The 24,438-nt window shown below is 42.5% G+C and overlaps 1 protein-coding gene across 1 annotated transcript; it reads left to right on the forward strand.

Annotated features, from left to right (window-relative positions):
• Nucleotides 1-84: 84 nt before the first annotated feature.
• EIF4E3 (eukaryotic translation initiation factor 4E family member 3) lies at nucleotides 85-23,124 on the forward strand. Its single transcript, XM_033141220.1, has 7 exons — nucleotides 85-406; nucleotides 13,808-13,880; nucleotides 15,421-15,515; nucleotides 19,458-19,518; nucleotides 20,465-20,531; nucleotides 22,356-22,511; nucleotides 22,626-23,124. Exons 1-7 carry the CDS (start codon nucleotides 210-212, stop codon nucleotides 22,670-22,672), a joined length of 696 nt encoding a protein of 231 aa, XP_032997111.1. The 5' UTR covers nucleotides 85-209; the 3' UTR covers nucleotides 22,673-23,124.
• The last annotated feature ends 1,314 nt before the right edge of the window (nucleotides 23,125-24,438 follow it).

A 24,438-nucleotide genomic window follows, 5' to 3' on the forward strand; every position in this document is an offset into this window, starting at 1 on the left:
GGCCGCCGCTCAGCCAAGGGCGCTATAAATAGGCGAGAACCCCCCCCCCCAGCCAGCCAGCCAGCCAGCGAGGCCTGCCTGCTCGGCGTGCCAGATTTGCAGCGGGCGGCCAGGGCCCCCTGCTGCCCGCCGGCTGTGTACGCAACAAGGCGGGCTTTCGCCGAGCTAGGCGGCGCTGACTCAGCCTGGGCCGAAGGAAGCGCAGGGCAATGGCGCTCAGCCCCCCCGAGAGGCAGCCGGGCCTGCCCGAGCCCCCGAGCCCGGCGGCGGCGGCGGCGCCACAGCAGCACCAGGCGGACGATGAGGCCGACCTCGACCCCGACCCGCAGCAGCAGCTGAGCGGCCTGGAGCCCGACGCCGGCGAGGGGATCCCGCTGCACTCGCCGTGGACCTTCTGGCTCGACAAGTGAGTGCGGGGCCGCCGGCACACCGGGTGGGGAAGGCGAGCGGCAGCGGCAGGAGGAGGAGGAGAAGAAGGAGGAGGAGAAGGAGCTCGCGGGGAGAGCGCGCGGCCTGGAGCTCCCCTCTCCTGCGCCGGTAGGGTGGTAAAAGGCGCGCTTGAATGAGGGGGCAGCGACGGGGGTGGGCGGCGTAGGACCGGCCTTTGTTCGCCGCCGCCTCCTCTCCTGCTCTGCTCGCTCCTTCCCCGTCCCCACGGCGAATTAATTCCCTTCTCCGCCGAGGGCAACGAAAAGGGGGGGTCTGCGTCTGTTCTCCAGCCCAACCGATTGCTTCACTGTGCTTAACCCACCCAGAGCTGCTGCTTCTGCCCTTCCTTGGCTCGCCCCCCCACAACCCAACCCAACCCAACCATGGGCGCCCTCAGGCTCGCTTTCTCCTCCTCTTATTTTCCAGGGCTCTCAACGCGAGGTTTTGAACTCTTGAGACCTCTTTTTTCCATAGCCGGGCATCATCCCTGTTAAGCGTGTTGAAGTGATAGGGGCTCTCAGAGAGAAGTGATAGAGGCTCCACTTTTCCCGACACGGTGGTATCCACACTGACACAATACACGCGCGTACCTAGTTTGCAGGCAGAAAAGGCAACAAGTGGAGCTTTACCCCTCCTCAAGGTTTGAGATGCACAAGAGGCTTGGCCGGGTGGGAAAGGGGCAACATTACTCGGTGGGTTGCCTGGGAAAGGCTCGCCACTTAGGTACCCTAGAAGAACTTGGGGCATCCTAGCTCTTGTGTTTTTATCCCATTGGATGGCATTTCTGCCCTGTTTCCCTTTGTTGCCAGTTTCGGAACTTCTTTTTAATGCATCCAGCGCTTAAGGTGGTTTGTTTATTGATTTAACCAACCTTCTCTGGATAGCTTTCAGACCAGCTGCTGTCTGGAAATATATCCCCTAGGGCATGGATTCCCTAAGCTAAAGCAAAACAAAACAAAGTATTTGTTTTGCCCTGGCCTCCTTTGGGAGGAAGGGTGGGATATAAATTTAACAATAACGTTTTTTAATTGCCTGTAACGTAAAATGGGCCTTGATGAGAAACGTGTGCACCCCGTTTTCCCCACTGGTGATGATAAGTTAAAAAGGGGTATTGCTACTTTCTTTGCATCAGAGGACACTGCAGTCCACATGCTTTATTTATTAAAAAACAAAAACAAAGCATAAGTTGAGGCAAAGACTTAGCCATAAAAAGTTAGCCATAATCATTTACCAAATATCAGACAGGGGCCGTGCCACCCCAAGGCCTCTTTTACCAGCTAAACAGTTTCTGTCTTTCCCTGCTTAGTTCCCTGTTGTTTTTCCCACTCATTCTACCTAGTCTTCTCCTCAGTCCCAACCCCACAGGTAAATTTGAGGGGGGCACACCTACACCCATTAAAGAACAGTAGGGCTGCTATCCTATACACTTACCTGGGAGTAAGTCCCACTGAACAAACATGTAGGATTGTGCTTTAAGGTTCTTCTGTGCCACATCATGGAGTAACTTTAGAAGTCATCTTGGTGGAAAAGCATAGTATACTCATATAGGTAATATTCGCAATTTAGAAATGACTCTTTTTTCACACTTTAGAGGTATGTATTCCAGGCCACAGTGCAAACCGATGACTCCTTAATAACCATTAACCATCCTATTTGGCATTATCTTTCTGTGCATGCCTGTAAGAAACTAAAGTGTTGGTGAAGTGGATTATACTGAAAGTTAGAGAACCAGTGGGTGATAGTGGATTAAAGGCAGATTATTTACTCTTAGGTTTCACACACACAAAGACACTTACTGAACATGTATCAATGGCAAACATTATTTCAGCACAAACCTTACAATCTGTGCTTGGTTGCCCCCTTCCACCTTTCCTTTAAAGTCCTACAATGGGCAGACATTCAATAGGTGAGCATTGGCAATTTTTACAAAGGATTAACTACTGTCTCTTCCCTTCTCATTAAGTTTTGTGTTGCTATTTTATTTTATATTGACCCATATTCTTGAAATATCCTTCTATGGTTCAAACTTTGATCTGTTCTTAACTGTCCATAATTTGCAATATGATCTCTTCCTAACTTGTATTTCATTCACTGCTTTAAAATACAGTAGAGCTGCCTGAGAACCCATCCTTCCCTCCACTCTTTATAAAAAAAACCCCAAACCTTGGTTTCCCTCTCTGTTTTGCTATGAAAGCATAATCCTTTCTTAAAATCTTTACCTGGTGTTTATTTTCCACAAGATTCAAAGCCATATAAGACTTGTTCCCAGTGTCTCTCACCCCAGATCCACTCCTCCAGTCATTACAAAATAAGACTGACATGCTTTCTTTCTTACACTGCACCGGACTACAATTGGTTGCTTCTTTAGCCTTGCTTTTTATAACTCCATGATATCCCAGTACTTGTCACTTGACACACACACACACACACACACACACACACACACACGCTGTCCAGTCGGAGCTTGACATAGGTGGTTGGCTTGTTTTCCTGTACCAATCTGCTTTTGTAACTTGAGAAAGAAACATGCCCTTGAGGTATAAACAGCTTTCTCTGGCAGGCTACATAAATCCTGAAATGTTCTTATGACCAATTGCATTTTATTAGCACCTTTTACAACCACTGAAGGGTTTGCTAAAATGAAATACTAAGGGACAAGCTGAAATGTGACCATGGTAGTTTTGTGTACTTAAAAATGGTACTCTGATAGTGGGAAGTGCATCTGATTTTAACAGCAGATGGAACACATGGGTGAGATGTGCCACCCCTTTGCCTCTGACAACCAAAGGCACTTGATGTATTGGAGCTCAGCAAAAGTGCTTGGGAAAGAAGATGCTGCTAAAATCACATCTCTGCCATCTCATTGTCCACGTAAACTCATCAGGAAATTATCTTTTTAAATTTTTCTCATAGCTTGTAGGCCAAGATTGCTTCTGCTGCCTTTAAATTATAGCCATCTTGCATCAGGTATTTTAACACATGGCAGGGCATCTTGCTGTAGGATAAAGAATGATCTAAGCTATTTCACCTTACAAACCACTTCGGTATAATCCACATATTGATTGTAGAAGCAAGCAAGGTGCCCAAAACACAAATGTGTCTGCAGGCCAGGAATAGTTCAGCAAAACCATTCAAAAGGCCTTGGCCAAGCAGACCAAGCAACAAAAGGTGACGAGAAATCTCTAGGGTCACTATAAGCCAGCATTAATATTAGTTAATGTATTTATATCCCACCTTTCTCCCAAGTTGGGATTCAGCAAATGTGACACTGAAGATGATGTTAGGTGCTTTCCTGTTGTTGCTTTTTTAAAAAAATAAATAAATGTCCCCCCCTCCCCCCCCCCCGGGACTAATCCATAGCATCCAGTTTTCACCAGTTACATGAAGTACCCAAAAAGTTAAAATCATTGATTAGATACATATAATTTAGGTGATATATATTTGGTTATATACTGTGGTGGGGTATAAAGGAGTTTTGTTCTAGTTTCTTAAGGGCAGGAATTGTGAAGGAGAGATAATATTTAAGTGTGGAGAAGTAGAGGACAGGGATAGACAATCAAATCTCTGTCCAGATTGTAATTTACTTCGTAAGTCAGGTATAGCCAACATCAGGCATAGGCAAACTCCGGTGCTCCAGATGTTTGGGACTATAATTCCCATCATCCCTGACCACTGGTCCTGTTAGGGATGATGGGAATTGTAGTCCCAAACATCTGGAGGGCCAGATTTTGCCTATGCCTGGCCAACATGGTGACCGCCAGATATTTGTTGTACTACAGCTCCCACCCCTGGCTGTTGATCATTCTGAACGGCACTATGCTGGCAACTACTGCCCAAAGCTGTTTTGTTCATTAAAAAAAACCCTTCATACTCTTTGAGTTTCTATGATTGCCATCATATTATGTGCTGGTTTCATGCATAATTACACTCAGGGAGCCATCTAGATATTTACAACCTTTCATTTCAGTTGTCTGTATCTCATTTTTTTGGGAAAAAAAATATATCGGGCCTTTAATGATACAAATCCTTCCAAGGTTGTTTAATTGCTTGGAAGCCAACAGTAAGACATTACTGAAAGGTAACAAAACCAAGATCAGCTTGCAGAAATGCCACCAAAGTGAGTGAGACTCACATAAATGGAATACTTTGAAATTTCTGTACATGCTGGTTATACTGCAAATTATGTAATGTGCCACACAAGGAGAGAATCCCCCACTCAAGATGTGCCTCCTAATTTGAGGGCTACTTTAGCAGGAAGTCAGCCCACTGCACATTTTCCAGCACAGCCTTGTTTTCAGTAAGGAAACATTTGTAAAAGACTTTTCTTCTGCAGTTACATCAGTGACCCTACCCGACCCTAACCTATTATTAGAAGCCATAGTCTTGAGGACAGAACAGGGCAGCTGGGCACTTGTTGAGATTTATTATTATTTAGATGATTGGAAATCAGAGTAATTGGCAGGCTAAGTGTAGAACAGGACTCCTCTTCTGCCTTCAGTTCCACCCCAAGTTAATCTGGCCTTCTCACACTCTGAAATACTTTTTACAGAGGTGGGCAGGCTGAGGCCCTATGGATGCTATTGGATTCCAGCTTCCGTTAGTCCCAGTCTGCCTCACCACTGGCAAGAGATGATTATGTGAGTTGTAGTCCAACAATATATGGAGGGCCAGTGTTTCCCTAATCATGTTTTAATGACTGGACTAAAGTGAGGTGGTCACATTTTGCAGTGGTAGCAGTCCATCTGAGGCATGCATAAAAGCTAGGCCAGCTTAAAGGCCCATCTATTCTGCTTAGACAGTGGCAGATACAGGTAAGGTTGGTTCTCATAATAAATACCAAAGACATGCAAATAAACACGTGCCAATAGTAAGCGCAACACCTTCTTTGGTTGTATGAAAGAGCAGAAGTCATTGGTTCGTATCTTGGTCGCCCTCTTCTGCACATGTTCCAGCTTCACATGGTAGGTACCGGTAGTTTGGCTAGATTACTGTGACCTATGGTCCAGGAGGTAGGATGAATTCCCATTGGGTCAAACCACCTTTGGCGTCTTCCTACTTGGCAGATTACGACTGCACAGCCTGCAACTGACACAGCAGCTCTGTGGATTGAAGGCAGTTAGCTTGGTAGTCAAAGTGACAACCTTCAACCTTACAGGCTATTCTACAAAAGTTACCAGTTTATTTACCCAGTCATATGTTAACTATTCATGGTATTTAGATTGTGTGGAAAAGAAGAACCTGTTCTTCCAACTACCGGTAAGTTACCCCACCTGATTGTTAAGTGGTAAATCTTGCAAGCTGCAGTGTTTGGCTGCTTGAATAATAGAATCTTAAGAGTTGGAAGGGACACCAAGGGTCATCTAGTCCAACGCCCTGCAATGCAGGAATCTCAGCTAAAGCCTGTGGACTTTTAACAAATATTTGTGTGGCACTTTTCCAGACAAAACCCATCCAAAGCAACTTAACAACAATGACATTATTAAGTATAAGAAATTATTGTACAGTATACACTAAGAGTAACTGACTAAATTGAAACAGACTCAGAACTCCAGCCCCATAACAGTACTCTAGATTGCAGTCAGTGCAAAACAAATGATTTTAAGGCCTTCTGAAAAGCCTGAATTGTAATCACATGCTGCCACTTTACTGTGGAGGAGGGGAGTTTAATAGTGTGGAGCCACCACAGAAAAATCCCCCACTCTTGTGATCACCCACCTCATAGATCCAGGAGGTTTTCACAGTCTAGGGGATGCCCTCAGATGATAGGGCCTCACTGACAGGAGATATAAGCCTCTCACTAAAGTATTCATAAGCAAGGGTAGCATTGCAGATACAGCACAGTCCAAACCAGGGATTGGCGATTTTTTTTAACCGTGGGCCAATCCACTGTCCCTCAGACCTTGTGGCGGGCCAGAGAAGTGGCACTGGGTGGGGGGAGCTGGAAGAAGAGGGGAGGGGGGCAAGTAGGCCCCAGCCCCAGCTGCTGCACTTACCTTCCCAGGGGCTGCTGCTGCTGCCACCGCCACTACTTCTGCTTCTTGTACGTAGGCAGAGTGAGCTCACCCGCTCCGTTCTCTGGCCCACAGGAACACCAGGGCGGTGGTGGCAGAGTGAAGATGAGCGGTGTGAAAGGACTGGCTCCAGAGAGGGCCTGCTTAAAATGGCACTCAGCCAGCTCAGCCCAGTCCCCTTCCTCCTCTAGGCAGGGTGGGGAGAAGCCAGGAAGAGGGAGGGAGGAGGCGCCGCCGCGGTGTGTGTGGGAAATGGAATGGTGCTGGGGGGAAATGGCGTAGCCCGAATGAACAGAACGAACACGCTGATCCATGGACAGTCCGTGGGCTGGATCCTGAAGGCAATTGGGCCTGATCTGGCCCCCAGTACTTAGTTTGCCAACCCCTGTTTCAAACAAACCAGGATCAGGCATCAAGAATCAGTCTAGGTTCAAATGTGACCTAGGGAGAAAGTCAGGCAACAGTCCAAGGGCACTATCACAGGTAGTTCAGGTAAGGCAGAAAAACTAGGTGCTAGAGACCTGTGTTATTCCCAGCAAGTGGAAAGCTCGAGATGGAGGCCTTATACTAACTAGCCTTTTAAACCACACCCTGACCACCAGCTGATATCAGTGAAGGAGTAAGACCCAGAACAGTTTAGGGGTTATGGGGTGGAGGGAAGAGGGATAAGTGTCATTGTTTGAGTGGACTTCCTTCCACGCACACATTGAGAATCTGCATCGCTCTGTATAGTACTGTTCTGTATGGCATTGTTATAGTGATCAAAGAGCCTCTGTTCCAGAAAGAGAGAGAAAGAAAAAGGAAGAGGTAACTCAGAGAGCTTCATTTGCACATATCACCACCTACAGGCACACCTGACATTTGCAGCATAGTCATTTAAAGTTTGTTCTGTCACTCCACTCTGCAGAAGGGGAGAGGAGGGAGGTCATAAGGCTTGCGAAACCTTATGCACATCTGGGATTAGCACATACTGGATCACCAGATTTAGAGGTTGTGGTTTCCAGGAGTCCCGGCACCTTTGTTACTGCTAGAAATGTTAGTAGTAACTTGAACCAGGATTTCCCAATCTGATTTTTATCTCTCCGTGCTATTGCACCACATTCTGCTAATTGTGAAACATTAGATTTTACTCTGTATGTATTTGTTTAATACTATTGTACACTTTTTGCATATTTTATGGTTATAATTTTGCATGGAATGTAAAGTACATGTACGTTTTTAAAGAGCCCGAAAAATATTCATGATGTAGACTAAAAACTTAGAAAATGTTTCTTTTATCTAGCATACTTCTCTTATATTTCTCTGGGGTGTGTGGGGGGATTTATGGTGCTATATGTGTTATGCATGGTTTAAAAGACAGGGTTGTAATTAACTATCTTTTACTTGTCAACTATCTTTTACTTGGAGTAGATCTATTGAAATTAATTGACCAAAGTTCTGGTCACTAATTTCAATGTGTATACTATGCATAAAAGTTGACTACAGTCCACTGTGAGTGAGTTAAAAGCACTGCAGCCAGATGTTATTTAACCAAAAAAGATTTAGTTTTAACATGTTAAGTAAGGGTTTCTCATGTTAACTCAGTGACAGGAAATTTAATTTAATTTGTACAAATATTTATATACTGCTTATTCATAAATTATATCGGAGTGGTTTACAACAGTCATACTTAAAACTATACAATAAAAATAAGAAAAAATATTTTTAAACCAGAGATCAACTAACTGTTTCAGAAGCAATATAAATTGCAGCTATTAAGGGACACACCCTTAACAGACATGTTGTTTAGGCATTGGTTGTATATTATCCTCTGCTGTTGTTAGTTCCAGTTTCACTGGAATAGGTTAGTTCTTATTCCACCATGGAATAGGGTGACTGCCAGTGGCCATCTGACATTTACTCTCTTAATTTCAGGGAAGTGAAAGTAATGAAAGCCTTATGGAGTAAATTACTGGCCAAAAACAACTTGTTGCCTTCACCATAACTACGTTGAATGTCTTCTGAAAGAGGCTGTGTAGGAACCGTGCAACAAAATTTGTTTCAGGCATGCACTGTTGTCTGATTACAGTCACTTACCGGTAATTTGCACTGAAATACCATTCTCAGCCTGGCAGGCCAAGGTTACTCTTGGAGTGTTTACAGAATGTTTTCACATCAGTATTAAATTGTCCCCTTGGAACACTTTCATGGGCATTTTGATATTGCCAAACTTACTTTGTTGTGCCAAGTCTCTCCCTCCCTTCTTCCAAAATGTATTTTAGTTTGCTAGAGAAAATAGTTTAACGTTCAGGTGGGAATGTCAACCCAGGCCCAGTGCTGGCCTGTATTCCAATCCTCTATAAGGTTGATGATAAATCTTTCATTGACATAACCAGATGTAGACAATGGAAGCCTTCGGAAACATATTTCACCATCTGATATAGCAGGAGAGCTACATTTTGTCTACACTATGGGGCAGATTCAAAATGAGGATCATTTTGTTTCATGGATTCAGCACTTAGGTCTGTTTCACACCAAGATACATGTTTGTATTAAGGTAGTTGTTCCATAAACGGAAGAAGAGCTTCACTTACAGAAGTAAATTCATACACCAAGACTTCCAGGCAGACCCTGTTTTGCATCCATCTGCTTGTTTCTGTTTAGTGAGGGTTGGGTAATCAAGGATTTAGTATGCAGCCTGTGTGGACAGGGCTGCACTCCTCATAGGAAGTTGCCTTACACCAAGCCATGCCATTAGTCTTATCTAGCACTACTAGGGATGCAGGTGGCACTGTGGTCTAAACCACTGAGCCTCTTGGGCTTGCTGATCAGAAGGTTGGCGGTTCGAATCCCCATGACGGGGTGTACTCCTGTTGCTCTTTCCCCGCTCCTGCCAACCTAGCAGTTTGAAAGCACACCAGTGCAAGTAGATAAATAGGTATCACTGCGGCAGAGGTAAACAGCGTTTCTGTGCACTCTGGCTTCCGTCACAGTGTTCCGTTGCGCCAGAAGCGGTTTAGTCATGCTGGCCACATGACCCGGAAAGCTGTCTGTGGACAAACGCCGGCTCCCTCAGCCTGAAAGCGAGATATTATTATTAATAATAATAATTAATAACAATTGATTTATACCCCGCCCATCTGGCTGGGTTTCCCCAGCCACTCTGGGCGGCTTCCAACAGAATGTTAAAATACAACAATCTATTAAACATTAAAAGCTTCCCTAATCAGGGCTGCTTTCAGATGTCTTCTAAAAGTCTGCTAGTTGTTTTTCTCTTTGACATCTGTTGGGAGGGTGTTCCACAGGGCGGGTGCCACTACCGAGAAGGCCCTCTGCCTGGTTCCCTGTAACTTGGCTTCTTGCAGCAAGGAAACTGCCAGAAGGCTTTCAGCACTGGACCACAGTGTCCGGGCGGAACGATGGGGGTGGAGACGCTCCTTCAGGTATACTGGACCGAGGCCGTTTAGGGCTTTAAAGGTCAGCACCAACACTTTGAATTGTGCTAGGATGAGCACTGCAACCCCATAGACGCCTTTGACTGGACTTAACCGTCCAGGGGTCCTTTACCTTTTATACCTATATAGCACACTATTGTTTACACTGACTGGCAGCTCTCCACGATTTCAGACAAGGGTCTCTCCAGCCTTTCCTGGAGATGCCAGGGATTAAATGTGGGATCCTTTTGCATGCAAAGAATACACTCTACTACCGGGGCATGGCCCAGCCACTTTTAGGACTGCAGAGTTTGACTACAACTCTGTATCTGCTTCTAATCACTGGTGCTACCTGATCATCCAGGAGTCCTTTGTCCAAGTTTGACTATTACACCACCTGTGTTCTTTCCTGGAGTTGACTGACCCGGCCACAGTCACTCATGCTTTAGTAACCTCTAAGCTAGATTACTGTAATGCGCGTTTGGTGGGACTGCCCTTGAAAAGCATCCTGAAACTATGCTGTTTCTTAGTATTGTCCGAGGCAATCTGCAGTGAATCATATGTCTTTGACAATTATTGCTCATTTGGGTATTTCCCCCCTTTAAAATAAAACTTATAAACGTTTACCAAAGAAGCCTGTAATAGTACTAATTAGTAGATCATTAGCAAGTACTCAGGAATCTGTTTTGTGTTAGGTGCAGCGGATGGAAGTTAATAGTCTAAGGCAGCTAACTAGAAGCTATCAGGTTGGTGGAAATCTGACTTGAGTGCATGTGCATTTTCTACTTAAGTTTGTAATAAGATGATTAAGCATCTCTGTTCAGAATACCAAAGGAGAAATCAGTTTTCTCAAGCTGTTGTAAAATGACATGGTTCATTGCCATGTGAGGCAAATTACTGGAAAATTTCTGTTCTACCCATACTTTAAAAATAGTTAAGATAGCTAAGATTTCTGCCATCTGCAAATGTACTGAGTGTTTCTCCAATCAACAGAAATAGTATTTGGAACTAAAAACAAGAGGCATGATCCAGAGAGATGTAGAATTAGAAGTGAAATCTGCATGTCTAGCCATTCCAACAGTCAGCCATTGGTTTTGATGTTGTCCGTTACCTGCTTTCCAGACAGAGTCTAAATCCACTCATTGCCTATATTGTCATGGATTTGGGTTGCTTTTTTAAAAATAAAAAGTTGTAATGTAATGATTACCTCTGGCTAGAGCAAACATTACAAGAAGGGATACTTTTTCAGTACATTTAAGCATTATCTCACTTTCCATCTGTTTATCATCTGCTTATGAAACAGTTACCAGAAGACAAGTAGCTCCAAGCACACATTCATTTGGCTCATCTTCTATAAAAAAGATAACATAGTCTCTTTGTTTTCCTGAGTTTGGTAGTCTCTTTTGAAGGCCCAAAAGATAGCTTGCTTGATCAATTATCCCAATTTGGAGCTTTTCATGGTACAGAAAAAAAGGTCAATTCTTACAGCAAGCCAAGTGTTCTCATTTTGTAGCTATAAAGGTGCGCCTGTGGGTTTCAGTAATTCTGTAGGTGAGCAAAGACTGAATAAAAGCCCAAAGAAAACACTATCCCTTTGCTACAGATGCTGCTAATGGGATCTTCTTGCTTGGCAAGACTTGTCTATCTTGCTGCTGTGGTTGTCAATTTATGGTTGTAATTAGTTACTGACGCATATTGGGTACATGTCGCTGACATGAGATTAGAATTAGATAGATGCTGGTATGCTGTTCAGGTTAATTGCGCAACAGAGAAGCAACATGATTCCTCCAGAGTTAGGCTCTTTTAAAAAGTATTCCAGGGTATCTATATCTATTTCAGATGAAGAGAGAACTAGCCCCGCTGTACATCGGGGAGGGCTGTGTGGAGAGAGTCTCTTCTTTTAAATTCCTTGGAGTTTATCTCAGTGAAGACCTTACTTGGAAAATCAAAACAACCCAAGTGGTTAAGAAAGCCCAACAGAGACTGCACTTCTTCAGAGTATTGCGAAAGAACAATGTCTACCAACATTTGATGTTCTTCTTCTACCAGTCCACAATAGAAAGTGTCCTTTCATACTGCATCACGGTGTGGTACACCAGCCACGGATAGGAAGTGCCTACAAAAGGTGATGAATACAGCACAAGATATTATGGGCTGTCCCGTGAATCCGCTAGATGACATCACGGGAGACCATTGCCTCAGGAGAGTGAGGAAAATCCTCAAGGATGATTCACACCCTGGCCAGCACTTTCTTGATCTCCTGCCCTCAGGCAGAAGATAAAGAAGCATGATTAGTGTAAAGAACAGCTTCTATCCATGGGCTGTTAGGCTACTGAATGAAAAGATAACAACAGGGCAACTGACTTTCAGGTTAGGTGGATATGCGACAATAAACGAGGGGAATCAAGACTAAGAGAGCTGATTGGGGATGCTCATGTAATCTCACTGTATACAAGTTGTACAAGTGACAATAAAGTGTTTCATTTCATATATGCAGCGCTTTTTTCTGGGGGGACTCAGGGGTACCCCTAAATGTTTTATGAATCTAAGTTTCGCCTTATTGGGGGCAGTATTTCAATATGAGTAGGAAAATGAGAGTACCCCTAAACTTTTTTTTATTTTAGAAAAAAACACTGTCTATATGGACAGCTTAACCACAAGTATATTGTACTGTATTTGTAGGAAATGTATGCAGGTATATTTAAGACCTCTGCATGGCCCATTTCAGAACAGGGTCCCATGAAAAAGAAATAACACCATTAATTAACTTGTGTGAGCTTTTATTCTTGGATTTCACTCACTATAGAGGGTCTTGCTAGATTTATAGAATGTGGCCATCTAGTGGCACAGATGTAAAACGAATAGAAGAATTTATTAAAACCCCTGTGTTGTGAGGATAACGCTCCTTTAAGCCACGCGAGATGCAGAATGTGTTTAAAATATATCCCTGTGGCCAGTGCTTCCCCCCCCCCAAATGTTTAGGGGTACTCTCATTTTGACTCAAGACAATCACCATTTTAAAGTTTAAATCGGGAAAAATAAATACACTAAATGGACAAAAGTACAGAAATTCACAAAATGTTTAGGTGTATGCATACCCCCAGAAAAAAAGCACTGCCTGTGGCTAAAATAAGGGTTGAAGCTAAGGCAAGTGTGTTGCAGTATTATGCTGCTTTAACACCCTCTGAATAGTTGAATGGCTTAACTGTGCAAGATTGGAACTTTAATATTTTTATTTAACAAAACAAAATGTGCGCATGTTGTTTTTTCCATTATTATTATTATTATTATTATTATTATTATTATTATTATTATTATTTTCTTTTAACAACAGCAGCAACAGCAACAACAACCCCACTTGTGATTATAGTTTAGGAAAAAAGAGGGAAATTTATGAATTCAAATAGAACTTAGGCAGAATTACAACGACAAAATGTCTGTAAATTAAATAAAACCTGCATTCTATTTGAAAAGGAATTAACCAAATTGAAAAGGAGGATTGGAAGGAAGGGGGGGGGGAGAGAGAAACAAGAAACTATATCATCGCCTTCTTACAGTAGATGTAACCACCCTCCCCAAACCTGACTTCAAAACAGAATAGGTTTTTTTTTTTAATGACTTCCAATTTCCTTCCACCCACAAACCCCGTGGTATTGGTAATTCTCAAACGCACAGCTTCGTTGTGAAGCAGAGTTGGAGGATCACACAAATATATTGATTAAAAAAAAACCCACCAAAATATACTGATCAGATTCACCGTTTTACCACGTCAACTTCCATAATGTAAGTTATGGTGCCTGCTCTTAGCACATATAAATGTATTTTAAAAGCATGCTTTTGTGTTGTTATAATTATTATATCAATGTTTTTCTTTTCATAAATCTGATGAGTACACTTACTACAGTATACAGAATTTTTAAATATATGGTTTCTTCCTCTCTCTTTTCCCCCAAGGTCACTTCCTGGGACAACAGCTGCTGAATGTGCATCAAATTTAAAGAAGATCTACACAGTACAAACTGTACAGGTAACAAAGATGCTGCATATGAGAATTTCATGTTGCAATATAAAATCCCAGATATTATCGATAGAGAGACCAAACTAATTTTTTTTCCAGAGCTGAGGTGTAACTTCTGATCTAACAAAAAAAATTGAAAAATCAGTCAGTTTGGTTTATAATAAGGCATTGTATTATGATCAGTAGAAATTAGGGGGAAATGCTTTTGTAAACACCCTTTGTCATTGTTATTGCAGCAACAGAAAACTTATTATGTATCACTGAGTTTGCCCCCAAAATGATCATTCTTTGTATGTTAAATTTAAAAGTATAGTTTATTTTTTTAAAAACCAACAATACACATTTACTAATTTACTTGAAAAAAATATTTTTTGTCACAAATGGATCTACAAGCTACTGAACTGTAGGGAATCCAGCATCACTTTTTGATAGTTATGATAAACAGGCAAAAATTTGAAGCTGAGAACAGAAGAATTCCTAAGTGCTGTAGTAAAACAAATAAAATTACTGTGTATTCCGACTTGGTCTCTTCACAGTGTCAAGCAGACACAGAAAGCGCTCATTTTCAGGAAACGGGGGGGGGGGGGGTTTGTGAATACTAATTTTGGTACATGAAACAAAAGGAATTGGAGGCCGTATGATGTAAAGGCTTTGTCACCATGTTGCAGTACAGATGCGTTTGGCAGAATCCCAGGCTGCATTCCTGCTGTCAATGTCTGCTCCCCATACTTTGAGGCCTACTCAGGAAGACAGAAATGGACCCACCAATCTGTGGCCCAAACATCAACAAGCAAAAAAGGCACTGAATAATTCTCCCACCCCTAACATGCTCTGGAGAATTGGGGGGTCCCCTTAGAGCAGATATTTGTTGACTCAATTCCCTTGTTGTTTAGGATGTCGGGTGTTCCTGTTTTCTTTATGAAGATAACATTATAGCTACAATTTACTTTAAAATGTGTTAGTTGTTTTGCCGAAAGTTACGGGCTGCAAGTTTAAGTGGTGACTTACAAGCTCATCTGAGAGGGCATTGAATACAGAACTGTTGCATTATTGAATATCAGTTGTAGACTAGTGGCTCAGTTTCTACCACGGTGGAAGAAAACCAGCTTCCTTAGGAAACACAACTGGGTCTAGTTCCAATGCCTTGCATTTTGCTTGAAACTGTTTCACTTGGTTATTGCTTTTTAAATCACTGTAATGGTTTTGGGCTGCGTTTTATAGTAACCCACCCTGGCATATTCTGGTGAAGGGCATATAGGAAATCAAAGTCTTGGTACAGCTACCCTTCAGGTTAGGGGAGCATGTGGCAAAAAGCAAGAGAAACACCCTGTTCCCTATTCCTGAACATGGAGAGCTCTCTTACACCAAGTCAGTTCATTGGACTGGCAGTGACTCTCTTGCGGGGGGTGGTCTTCCTTATCTGGAGATGCCAGCGGTTGAACCTGGCACCTCTTGCAGGCAGAGCATGTGCTGTACCACAGAGCTAAAGAAATCAAGGAAATGCCATGCTGTTATGCGTGAATTTACAAAGTGTAATAATTCTCTTTAGATCTTCTGGAGTGTTTATAACAATATTCCTCCTGTGACAAACCTGCCTCTGAGATGTAGTTATCATTTAATGCGTGGAGAAAGACGGCCGCTGTGGTATGTTTATATTCACATTATTATGGAGCTCTGGGCACAAACTGCATTCATTATTTGCTTATATACATGTAAGTTAGAAGAAATTTTAAAAAACTAGAAACAAAAGTGGAGAGGTGGGGGCAGGGGGAAGACCAGGAGGTTGTTTTTTTAAAAAAACCTGTTTAGTAAACATGATAAATTACACTGAAGTGGTTTGCCCACGGTGTTTTTTAAAAGTTAATATTATGCAATATGATTTTTGCATATAATTGCCTAAAAGTAGGCTTTGCAAAATCAAGTTAAAATATGTTGAAATTTTGGTTATTTGTAGCAAGTGCTGCATAGACAAGGCTGGGCTTCAGGGAACTGTGCAGTCCGTTGCCCTCTCAGCATGAAGCTTTGGATTTATGTTTCTTGAACAGTAGATCACTTTTTCATGTAGCAGACCAACTTTGAAATGGATACAAATGCAGAGATACAAGTGGAGTTTTGCGGGTGGTGGTGATGGGGCACCTCTTATGCTAACAAAATGAAATATCCTGCTGGGTGTGCTCAAGGTCTTGGACATGCCTGAAGTAGCCCTGTCCAATGTATTTATAGAAATAACAAAAACAAAACACCCCTATGGATCTTGCTGACTTGAATCGAACTTCTGCATACTTGAGTGTTGATGCTGACAACCTGCTCTTTTTAAAGACCAAAATGCGGTGCACATTCTTGTTACACTCACAATCATACCTGTCAACTTTCGGATTTGAAAATAAGGGATCAGCAGCCTCACCTATGACAGTCACGTGGCAGTGGTGGGTGGAGCCAGAAGCAAAAGTGGGCGGAGCAGCGGCATCCAGGCATGATAGAAATATGGTAACGATATTAATACGAAGAATACTTTGCCATGCCCTCCCAAAGCCTTCTCGCTCCAGCACAATTCATCCAGTGCCTGCCTTCAATCCATGATAGTATCCTACCTCTCTGAAGATGTGGGGGCCTCGCCGGGGGCCGTTCGGAGCAGGCGGAAGTCGCCTGAGAAAACAGCAGGAGGAGGGGCAGCGGCAGCCGAAACCGCCTTTTTCTCCCCTCAGGAGACTTCCCACCACTGAGTTTGTCGGCGCCGCCGCCACCACCTTCCCGCCCCCCAACTCCCCTCAGGCTGAGTGCCCTGCCGGCTGCGAGTGGTGGCCCCCCTTACCACGTATTCCCCGCTGTAGCACGCCATGCTGCTCTCCTTTCCGCCTTCGCCTTTCCCCCTCTAGAGCAGCAGCCGTGCTGGGCGGCTCCTCCGTCCTGCTCTGCCAGCCCTGGGAAGCCAGGCTCGCGAAGGCAGGGCCGCGGCGAAGCTGGGTGCGGATTGCTCGCTCTTAGCGACGAGTCAGCCACCCACCTTACCTTTCCCCGTCGTCGCCTCGCCTCACCACCCACCCTCCCGCAGCCCGGCACCCTGGGCGGAGGAGAAACCCTGAGGGGGAGGGTTCCCCCTCCCCCTCCGCCGCCTCCCTCCTGCTTTCCCAGGCTGAGGAGCGCCCGCCGCTCAACAGCCAGCTTCAGCCTTCCTCTGCAAATTATCCTCCGTGCAAGGCGCACGGCCAGAGGGGAGCGAAACAAGCTGTTAAGCGGGGGCACGTTTCTTGGCTCGAGGTGACCCACAACCCGGGAATATACGGGTTTTTGAGTCATCCGGGATAGCAGCGGGAAATGCATTTAAAACCGGGAGAATCCCGGCCGATACGGGATACTTGACACCACTGCTCACAATGTATTTCCCTTAAAACCACGAGAAGAGTCTACTAAGGAAAGGAAGACAGATACTGAAAATCATAAAACAGTCTGTACAAATGAATACTTTAAAAAAAAAAAACAGGTGTGTGTGTGTGTGTTTTTTTAAGGCACTTGCTGCTTAAGCTGCAGTTCTGAAAAAAGTACTGGCCATCAATGGGGAAAGGCAACAAACCATTATGTCAATTTTGCAGACTCAGGAAGTTAATGCTATGAGGGGCTGCACCAATCTACAGTATAGGTGTAAACATGGGTAGATTGCACAAGTGAGCAACACTTGATAAAATTGCTGCTTTGGTGAGCCTCACCTAGTTTGCTGACAAGTCCTGCCCACACCTGATGCAAAAAGTCATTATACCCAAGATCAAGGTGAGCAGTATATTTGGGCAAGTGTTTTTGCCTCTTCCGAAATTATTTTAGACTTGCTTATAGGGGATTTGCTCCCTTTTATTCTATGCTCGAAGGATGCCAAAGGGCAATGAAAGCTGTTCGGTTTCCTTTCATACCTGCACTTGTATTTGAAAGCTGCATCTAAGAGGGGTCATAGTTTGAAGGTCATAATTGGGAAAAAAAATATGCTTGTTTCTTCTGAAGTCCCCTTGATCAAAAGTTTCACAGTCACTTTTTTGTAGGGGAAAATTGGTAGCACTAATGTCACCACTAAGTCATTTCCTTTTAATTATTTTGATAGTGGCCTTGTTTTTGTCTTCTAATACATGAATGTTTGAGGAGTGTATTTATTTTATATATAATAAACCATAGACTTGTGTGCCTTCCCTGACATTTTCACTTGTTCTGAAACTTTTACCAGCAGAGCTCCCTATCCACAGCCCAGATTTTGCTTTAAACGGCACTAGAATATATACCGTATATACCCGAGTATAAGCCAACCCCAATATAAACCGAGGCACCTAATTTTCCTACAAAAACCTGGGAAAGCTTATTGACTCAAGTATAAGCCGATTCACCTTTGCCGCTGTGGAGGAGGAGGAGGAACGAGCAGCCCGAAAGCAGCCCTTTGGGCTGCTCCTTCCTCTTCCTCCTTTGCGAAGTTTGCATTTATGCGAGCAGTTCAGGAATGGAACAAGCTGCCTGGGGAGAGTAAAGAACCGCTGTTCTTGTACACTTCTTAAGGAATGGTTGACTGGGGAGAGCGGGTGGCGGCACGAGCAAAGAGAAAGGGCTTCTTTCTCGCCGCCCCCACCGCCCGCCTCACTCGAGTATAAGCCAAGGGCAGCTTTTTCAGCACAAAAAATGTGCTGAAAAACTAGGCTTATACTCAAATATATATGGTACTTGTATCATAACTGTTAGGTTCTGAAGTAGGGTTACCTAAATTGCAGTATTGTATTCAACAAAGTTATTCTATTAGCGCAAAGATGTTCACCTGTGCACCAGGATGCCCTCTCCCTATGCATCCTTCAATCTGTTCTAGAGGTTCCTCCAGCCCTTTGAAGCAGATTGTGCAAGGAGGGGAGAAAAATATCATCACGCAGGGAGATGGTCTTTGCACTATTGGGACAAACTTGTTGGATATGATCCATGATAAATACATGTTTAGGTATGATCAGGCTATGTTCAGAAAAATCTTCTTTTCATGCACCAGCAGATTACTCAAAGTCTGCCTACCATTAGGCAGTGTGAAGCAGTTGTTTCAGGCAGCAGGTGCTGGAGTACAGTAGCACAATAGGTTTCATTTTTTTCTCAAAGTACTTCAAGTCCTGCAACTTCTATAAAGTATGAACAAACTTTCCATTATTATTATTATTATTATTATTTTGACCGATTTATTGTGTTGGCTTGGGAAGGGGTGAAGAACTAAAGCAGGCATAGGCAAACTCGGCCCTCCAGATGTTTTGGGACTACAACTCCCGTCATCCCTAGCTAACAGGACCAGTGGTCAGGGATGATGGGAATTGTAGTCTCAAAACATCTGAAGGGCCGAATTTGCCTATGCCTGAACTAAAGCCTGACCTGTTGACCACTAGGCATCCTATTTGGTCCTTTCCTACGTTCTGAGAATTTCCTAGGCATTTCCACCTGCTTCAGAGCTAAAAAAACTTGCATTTATTTTTATGTTTAAATGAGGTAAGATTCTGGGCTGTTGGAATCTGTGCCTTTGCATTGTACCTAGGTGTAAATAAATTACCAGCCTGTGCAGCCAAGCGTTGTTTTTTCCTCACAACTCAGGGAAGAAGAAAGTAATGCCAAGGGAGGTGTATGGAAAATGAAGGTCCCCAAAGACAATACGGTACGTGCTTAACACTGTATATAGTTGTACCCAGTTGGTTATGGGATGCAGGTGCATGTGGTCTACTTATTTAACAGTAAAGGATCACTCACACTAAACTTCAGTTGTATAATGAGATGGCCTTTTATTTTATTTTTTTATCATGGATAGCTCAAGACATTTTATGTCTGCCATGTGGTTAAGAGCAGTAGACTCGTAATCTGGTGAACCGGGTTCGCTTCCCTGCTCCTCCACATGCAGCTGCTGGGTGACCTTGGGCTAGTCACACTTCTCTGAAGTCTCTCAGCCTTACTCACCTCACAGAGTGTTGTGGGGGAGGAAGGGAAAGGAGATTGTGAGCCACTTTGAGACTCCTTAAGGGAAGTGAAAGGCGGGATACCAAGTCCAAACTCCTCCTCCTCCTCCTCTTCCTCTTCTGATAGCATTCTGAAGTGTGTGTTGTTTTCTGAGCATCAGTCTTCCACTCGTGGGTGCTGGCTGCTTAAAAGCTGCTGGCACTGTTACTATTTTCTTCAAATGACCGTTGTATATTTATCAGACAGCCTGTATCTTCACTTTTACTTTTGTCCTCTTTCCTGCCCATATTTTCTGGTTTGCTCCAGAACAGATTTGGATGCATGATCATTGAAGTCTTGATTGAAGTTGGTGTCATATCTAAATCATACTCTGAGTAGAGTAGACCCTATGAAATTAATGGGCAAGTCCACTGATTTTATGGTTCTGCTTTGAGCATGAATTAGCTGGATATCACCTGTTGAATTAGCTGGATATCACCTGTTGAATATGTTCAAGTTAAACATACAGATATAATTTATGTGAAATTGTAATAAAATGCACCAGAATAATGTTGCGGCTGTTGCGGACAGTATAGCTGTTCAAACTGCAAATGGAATACAGTACTTACTGCAGTGTAACCAGGTTCTTCATTTTCTTGGTTTTTTGCTAGTCTTCAGTTTGGAAAGAGCTGTTGCTTGCTACAATTGGGGAACAGTTTACGGACCGCTGTGCAGGAGGTGAGAAAGTACTTCCTGTTATTTGCTTTTGTTTTGATTTTTGAGCACCCCTTGCTTACGTTTTAAGTATAAAATAGGTGCAGCACAGAAAAGGTTACTCATTGCTAGCACAACTTGCAAATAAAAATCCTCTGCTAACACTTTTCATCATACCAAAGTGCATTGTCCCTTTGCCTGGTTAAACCTCTAGGGAGAGGGATTGATTTTCTTCAACTTTGTTCAGGGGACCTCCATAATCCAAGAGAATTATCCAACTGTTTGATCCTTGCCAGGAAAAGAATGTAAATGTCTTCACTTGCCATCCTACTTTTGACATACCAGCATCGCTCGCTTTTTGTAGAATTTGTGGACAAAGAGTGGGAACAGGATTGCCACAGATCCTGCACAAAGTGACTCAAAGGAAGAAGAGAGAACCTAGAGGAAAGAGGTTGCTCCTTCATTGGCTGCCATCACTTTCCATCATTACAGTGGAAAGGCATCCTCCTGCTGTGTTAGTTAATGATTTGAAAGGAGTACTTCTTGACCAAGTCAAGACAAATAAAGCATAAGAGGGCACTGGTGCTTTGGCAAAAGATTCTGCCTCCCTTAGTGCCTGATTTGCACCAACAGAAAGCCTGCACCACACACTGCAATGCAATGAGGGTCCTAGAAATGTTATGCGCTCCAGGTTTGCACACAAGATTCATGAATCATGCTGATGTTCTTTGCATCTCTCTAGATTTCCATGCTCTTATTCTGAGAACAGGCTTACCTTCAATAAAAAATACAGATTCTATTAAATTTCATATAATAGAATATCACTGTTACCAATCATGCTTAGATTTAGTCTTAGTGATTTTTGGACCTCTCTAATTGTCTACAAACACTAAACAATGCAATTGTTGTACCATTTTACATTATGTCCACTATATATAGTGATTGGGAATATCTAAATAGTCCCCCCCCCAAAAAAAAAAAATAATTAGAGCAGACAGAATTATACTGGTGATTAGGGCAGCAATCCTGTACACACTTACCTGTGTGAAAGTCCATTGAATTTAACAGGATTTTCTTCTGAGAAAACATGCATTGAGCCAGGCATTCAGCTACTGCCTGACCATGTTTGGTCTTTTTGTGTATGCATATAATATGTAAAAATCAGATACAGGGCTTGTTTCTGATGTGGCTCAGCTGTTTACATTATCCCCATAATTTGGTTTGTGACCTTTTACTGGTCTGCACTTTTATCTGTAGTGTCATATTTTCTTATGTAGCACTTCTTGGGATAAAGCTAGCAAATAGCATTAGAAATAGGATAGGTGCTTTTCTGTGTAAAGATCTGAATTTGCCTGATTGGTCTCCCTTCTTGGCTTTGTATACCCAATATAGTACCAACCAACCATAAATAAATGGCCTTTTATGGGTATAGTTGCTTTACAGTGATGAAATAAGTAGTATGTGTCAATGGGTAGTAAAATAAAATATTGCTATTATTCGATTCATTTGGAAAGCCATGCAGGTTTGGATTACTTGCCATCTCCCAGACCCCTGTGCTTTAGACAAACCCAACAAAAACAAGCCAAAAGCACAAACAGGGCAACACATTTCAAAAATCTCTATGATAAGCTTAATACTAAAGTTGCCTATTTATAGCTAATAATTATTGAGGTAGAATTTATACCAGTTACATGGGAAAGTTGTACAAAAAGCATGTTTACAGTAAAGTTCCCCCACCCCACAACATGTCCTTTAGGACTAATTTGCTGTTTTTTTTAGAGTCCATACTTGCTCCAGTAACAAAGATAGCTTTTAAATGATGATGATGATGATGATTTCTCTTGGCAGGTGATGAAGTAATAGGAGTTAGCGTCAGTGTCCGTGATCGGGAAGATGTTGTTCAAGTTTGGAATGTAAACGCATCGTTAGCAAGTGAAGCTACAGTTCTAGAAAAGATCTATGAACTTTTGCCCCAAACATCTTTTAAAGCAGTTTTTTATAAACGTAAGTAAAAAGTGTACATGTAGCATGAAGCAGAGTGTGCTGTCCAAATGACTTTAATCAACAAAATGTATTTAATACTTGCATATTTAATAATTGTGTCATCTTGTCTTTCAGCTCACAAAGAGCACCATGCTTTTGAAGGTGGACGCAGGAGACATTAACACAGGAGACAGTCCTGAACTCAAGTTGTAATTTTTTTAGTTTTTTGGGGTTTTTTTAGATCATCACAGTGGAAAGATGGACAAAAACACTTGCAAAAGCACCACAAAGCCTGATTATTTTAGATTGTTATATTCTTCTTGAGCTGGTGCTGTTCAAAAGCAAGGAGTATTGCTGCCTCAGTTGCTAATTGTGATGTTTCCTTTCATGACTGCTTAACAAAAAAAAAGGTCACTTTTATTTTTTAGTATTCCTTTCTTTTTAAGGTAGAAGACTTTACAGTTAAGTAGTTTACTGTACCTAGTTCAAATGCAAATATGCACAGGCATGATATGCTGCTCTTTCTAGACTGCTGTACCTAGAGAAATTAATAGCTTTGTGAACCATGTTTTTCTGTAATACTTTGCTTTGAGACATTCCTATCATGTTAAGAGATACACAGATTTGTCCCCCAGAGAGGTTGTAATTTGCACTGTCCTAATAGGCAACCAACATGAGTCTGACCAAACTGCGGGAAGCAGTGGAAGACAGGAGTGCCTGGTGTGCTCTGGTCCATGGGGTCATGAAGATTCGGACATGACAAAATGACTAAACAACAACAACAAATAGACAGTGGGAGAAATCCAAGGGGAATCCTGCTCAAGCTCCATTGAAATGAATGGATTTCAATGGAGTACATGGATTGCTTCCAATGTCCTCTGCTTATGCACTGATAATGCGCATACTGTAAATATATTTTAATGATCACTGAGCAGAGCCCGTAGACTGAAAATAAACTTCTGTTGTGACTAATTTTGAACTCTCTAAATACAAGCCCCTTAAAATAAGGGGCTGGTTGCCACTTGATGATGGCCCATATCTGTCCGAGAGCATGGGTAGGCTTGGAAGCTGGACATTGCTCGGGTTGAAGCATTGTTTGTGATGAAGTATCACTGTTGATTTCTGTGATCATTGTCACACTGGAACAGATGCAGTTATGCTGATAGTGGTAAGGAAGCTGCCATCAGGTGTGGAGTAGTCAGTTGTTGATTGGCATTTGTTTTTAGCCATTTCAGATACCTATTTGGGGGGGAATGAAATGAAATCGCAACTCTTTGTTCCAGAGGTGCCTAATATAGTTTGAATGAAAAATAATAAGTATAATATTACTTAAACCCCTCTGCTGTGCTCACTTAAAATAGGAACCTTAACAAATCTTTAGCAAACTTTTTATAAAACAGATCTTACCCCCCTGCAATCATATCAGATGTGTTCTTTCACCCATGAAGGTCAGTATCAAATGCATAGTATCTAGTTGCAAGCTATCATGGCGCCTTAAATACATTTTTCGATAGAGAAGAAAAGTTGATTACACTTTGAAGCATGAATGTGAAAATTCTCAACATTAATTTGTGTGCGTTTTCCTCCCCTTGCTAATTATTGGAGTTTTTGTTCTGCTTTTTATTACAGTACCAAAGATTTATTTAGTTCCTCACAATGAGCTAGAGGAATGTGCATTCTCTTCTAGGCAGCATTACTGGATTAGCATTTAGTATTTTGGAAATCGTTCTGACTGCACTGATAACAACCCAGTTAATCCTACAAGAGGCAACCATTGGAATTCAATGTGTTTCTAAATGAATCAATTTCCCCTTTTTAATTTTTGTACTAGTTCATTTGTATTTATGAATTAAGATTTGTGCATTTTAACTAGCATTATTAAAAGTTTTATAAACTCGTACACGTCTATTCAGAACTGCATTTATTATTGGGTTCTCTTTTTTGTTTG

This window comes from Lacerta agilis, chromosome 2 (assembly GCF_009819535.1).
Source record: "Lacerta agilis isolate rLacAgi1 chromosome 2, rLacAgi1.pri, whole genome shotgun sequence".
NCBI lineage: Eukaryota > Metazoa > Chordata > Lepidosauria > Squamata > Lacertidae > Lacerta > Lacerta agilis.

What these genes read in the sequence shown, in the direction of transcription:
- EIF4E3 (XM_033141220.1), top strand. Translation starts at nt 210, where the DNA reads ATGGCGCTCAGCCCCCCCGAGAGGCAGCCGGGCCTGCCCGAGCCCCCG. An exon ending in AGGTCCCCAAAGACAATACG is followed by an intron (nt 19,519 to 20,464) that starts GTACGTGCTTAA and finishes GTTTTTTGCTAG; the next exon opens with TCTTCAGTTTGGAAAGAGCT. An exon ending in TAAAGCAGTTTTTTATAAAC is followed by an intron (nt 22,512 to 22,625) that starts GTAAGTAAAAAG and finishes CTTGTCTTTCAG; the next exon opens with CTCACAAAGAGCACCATGCT.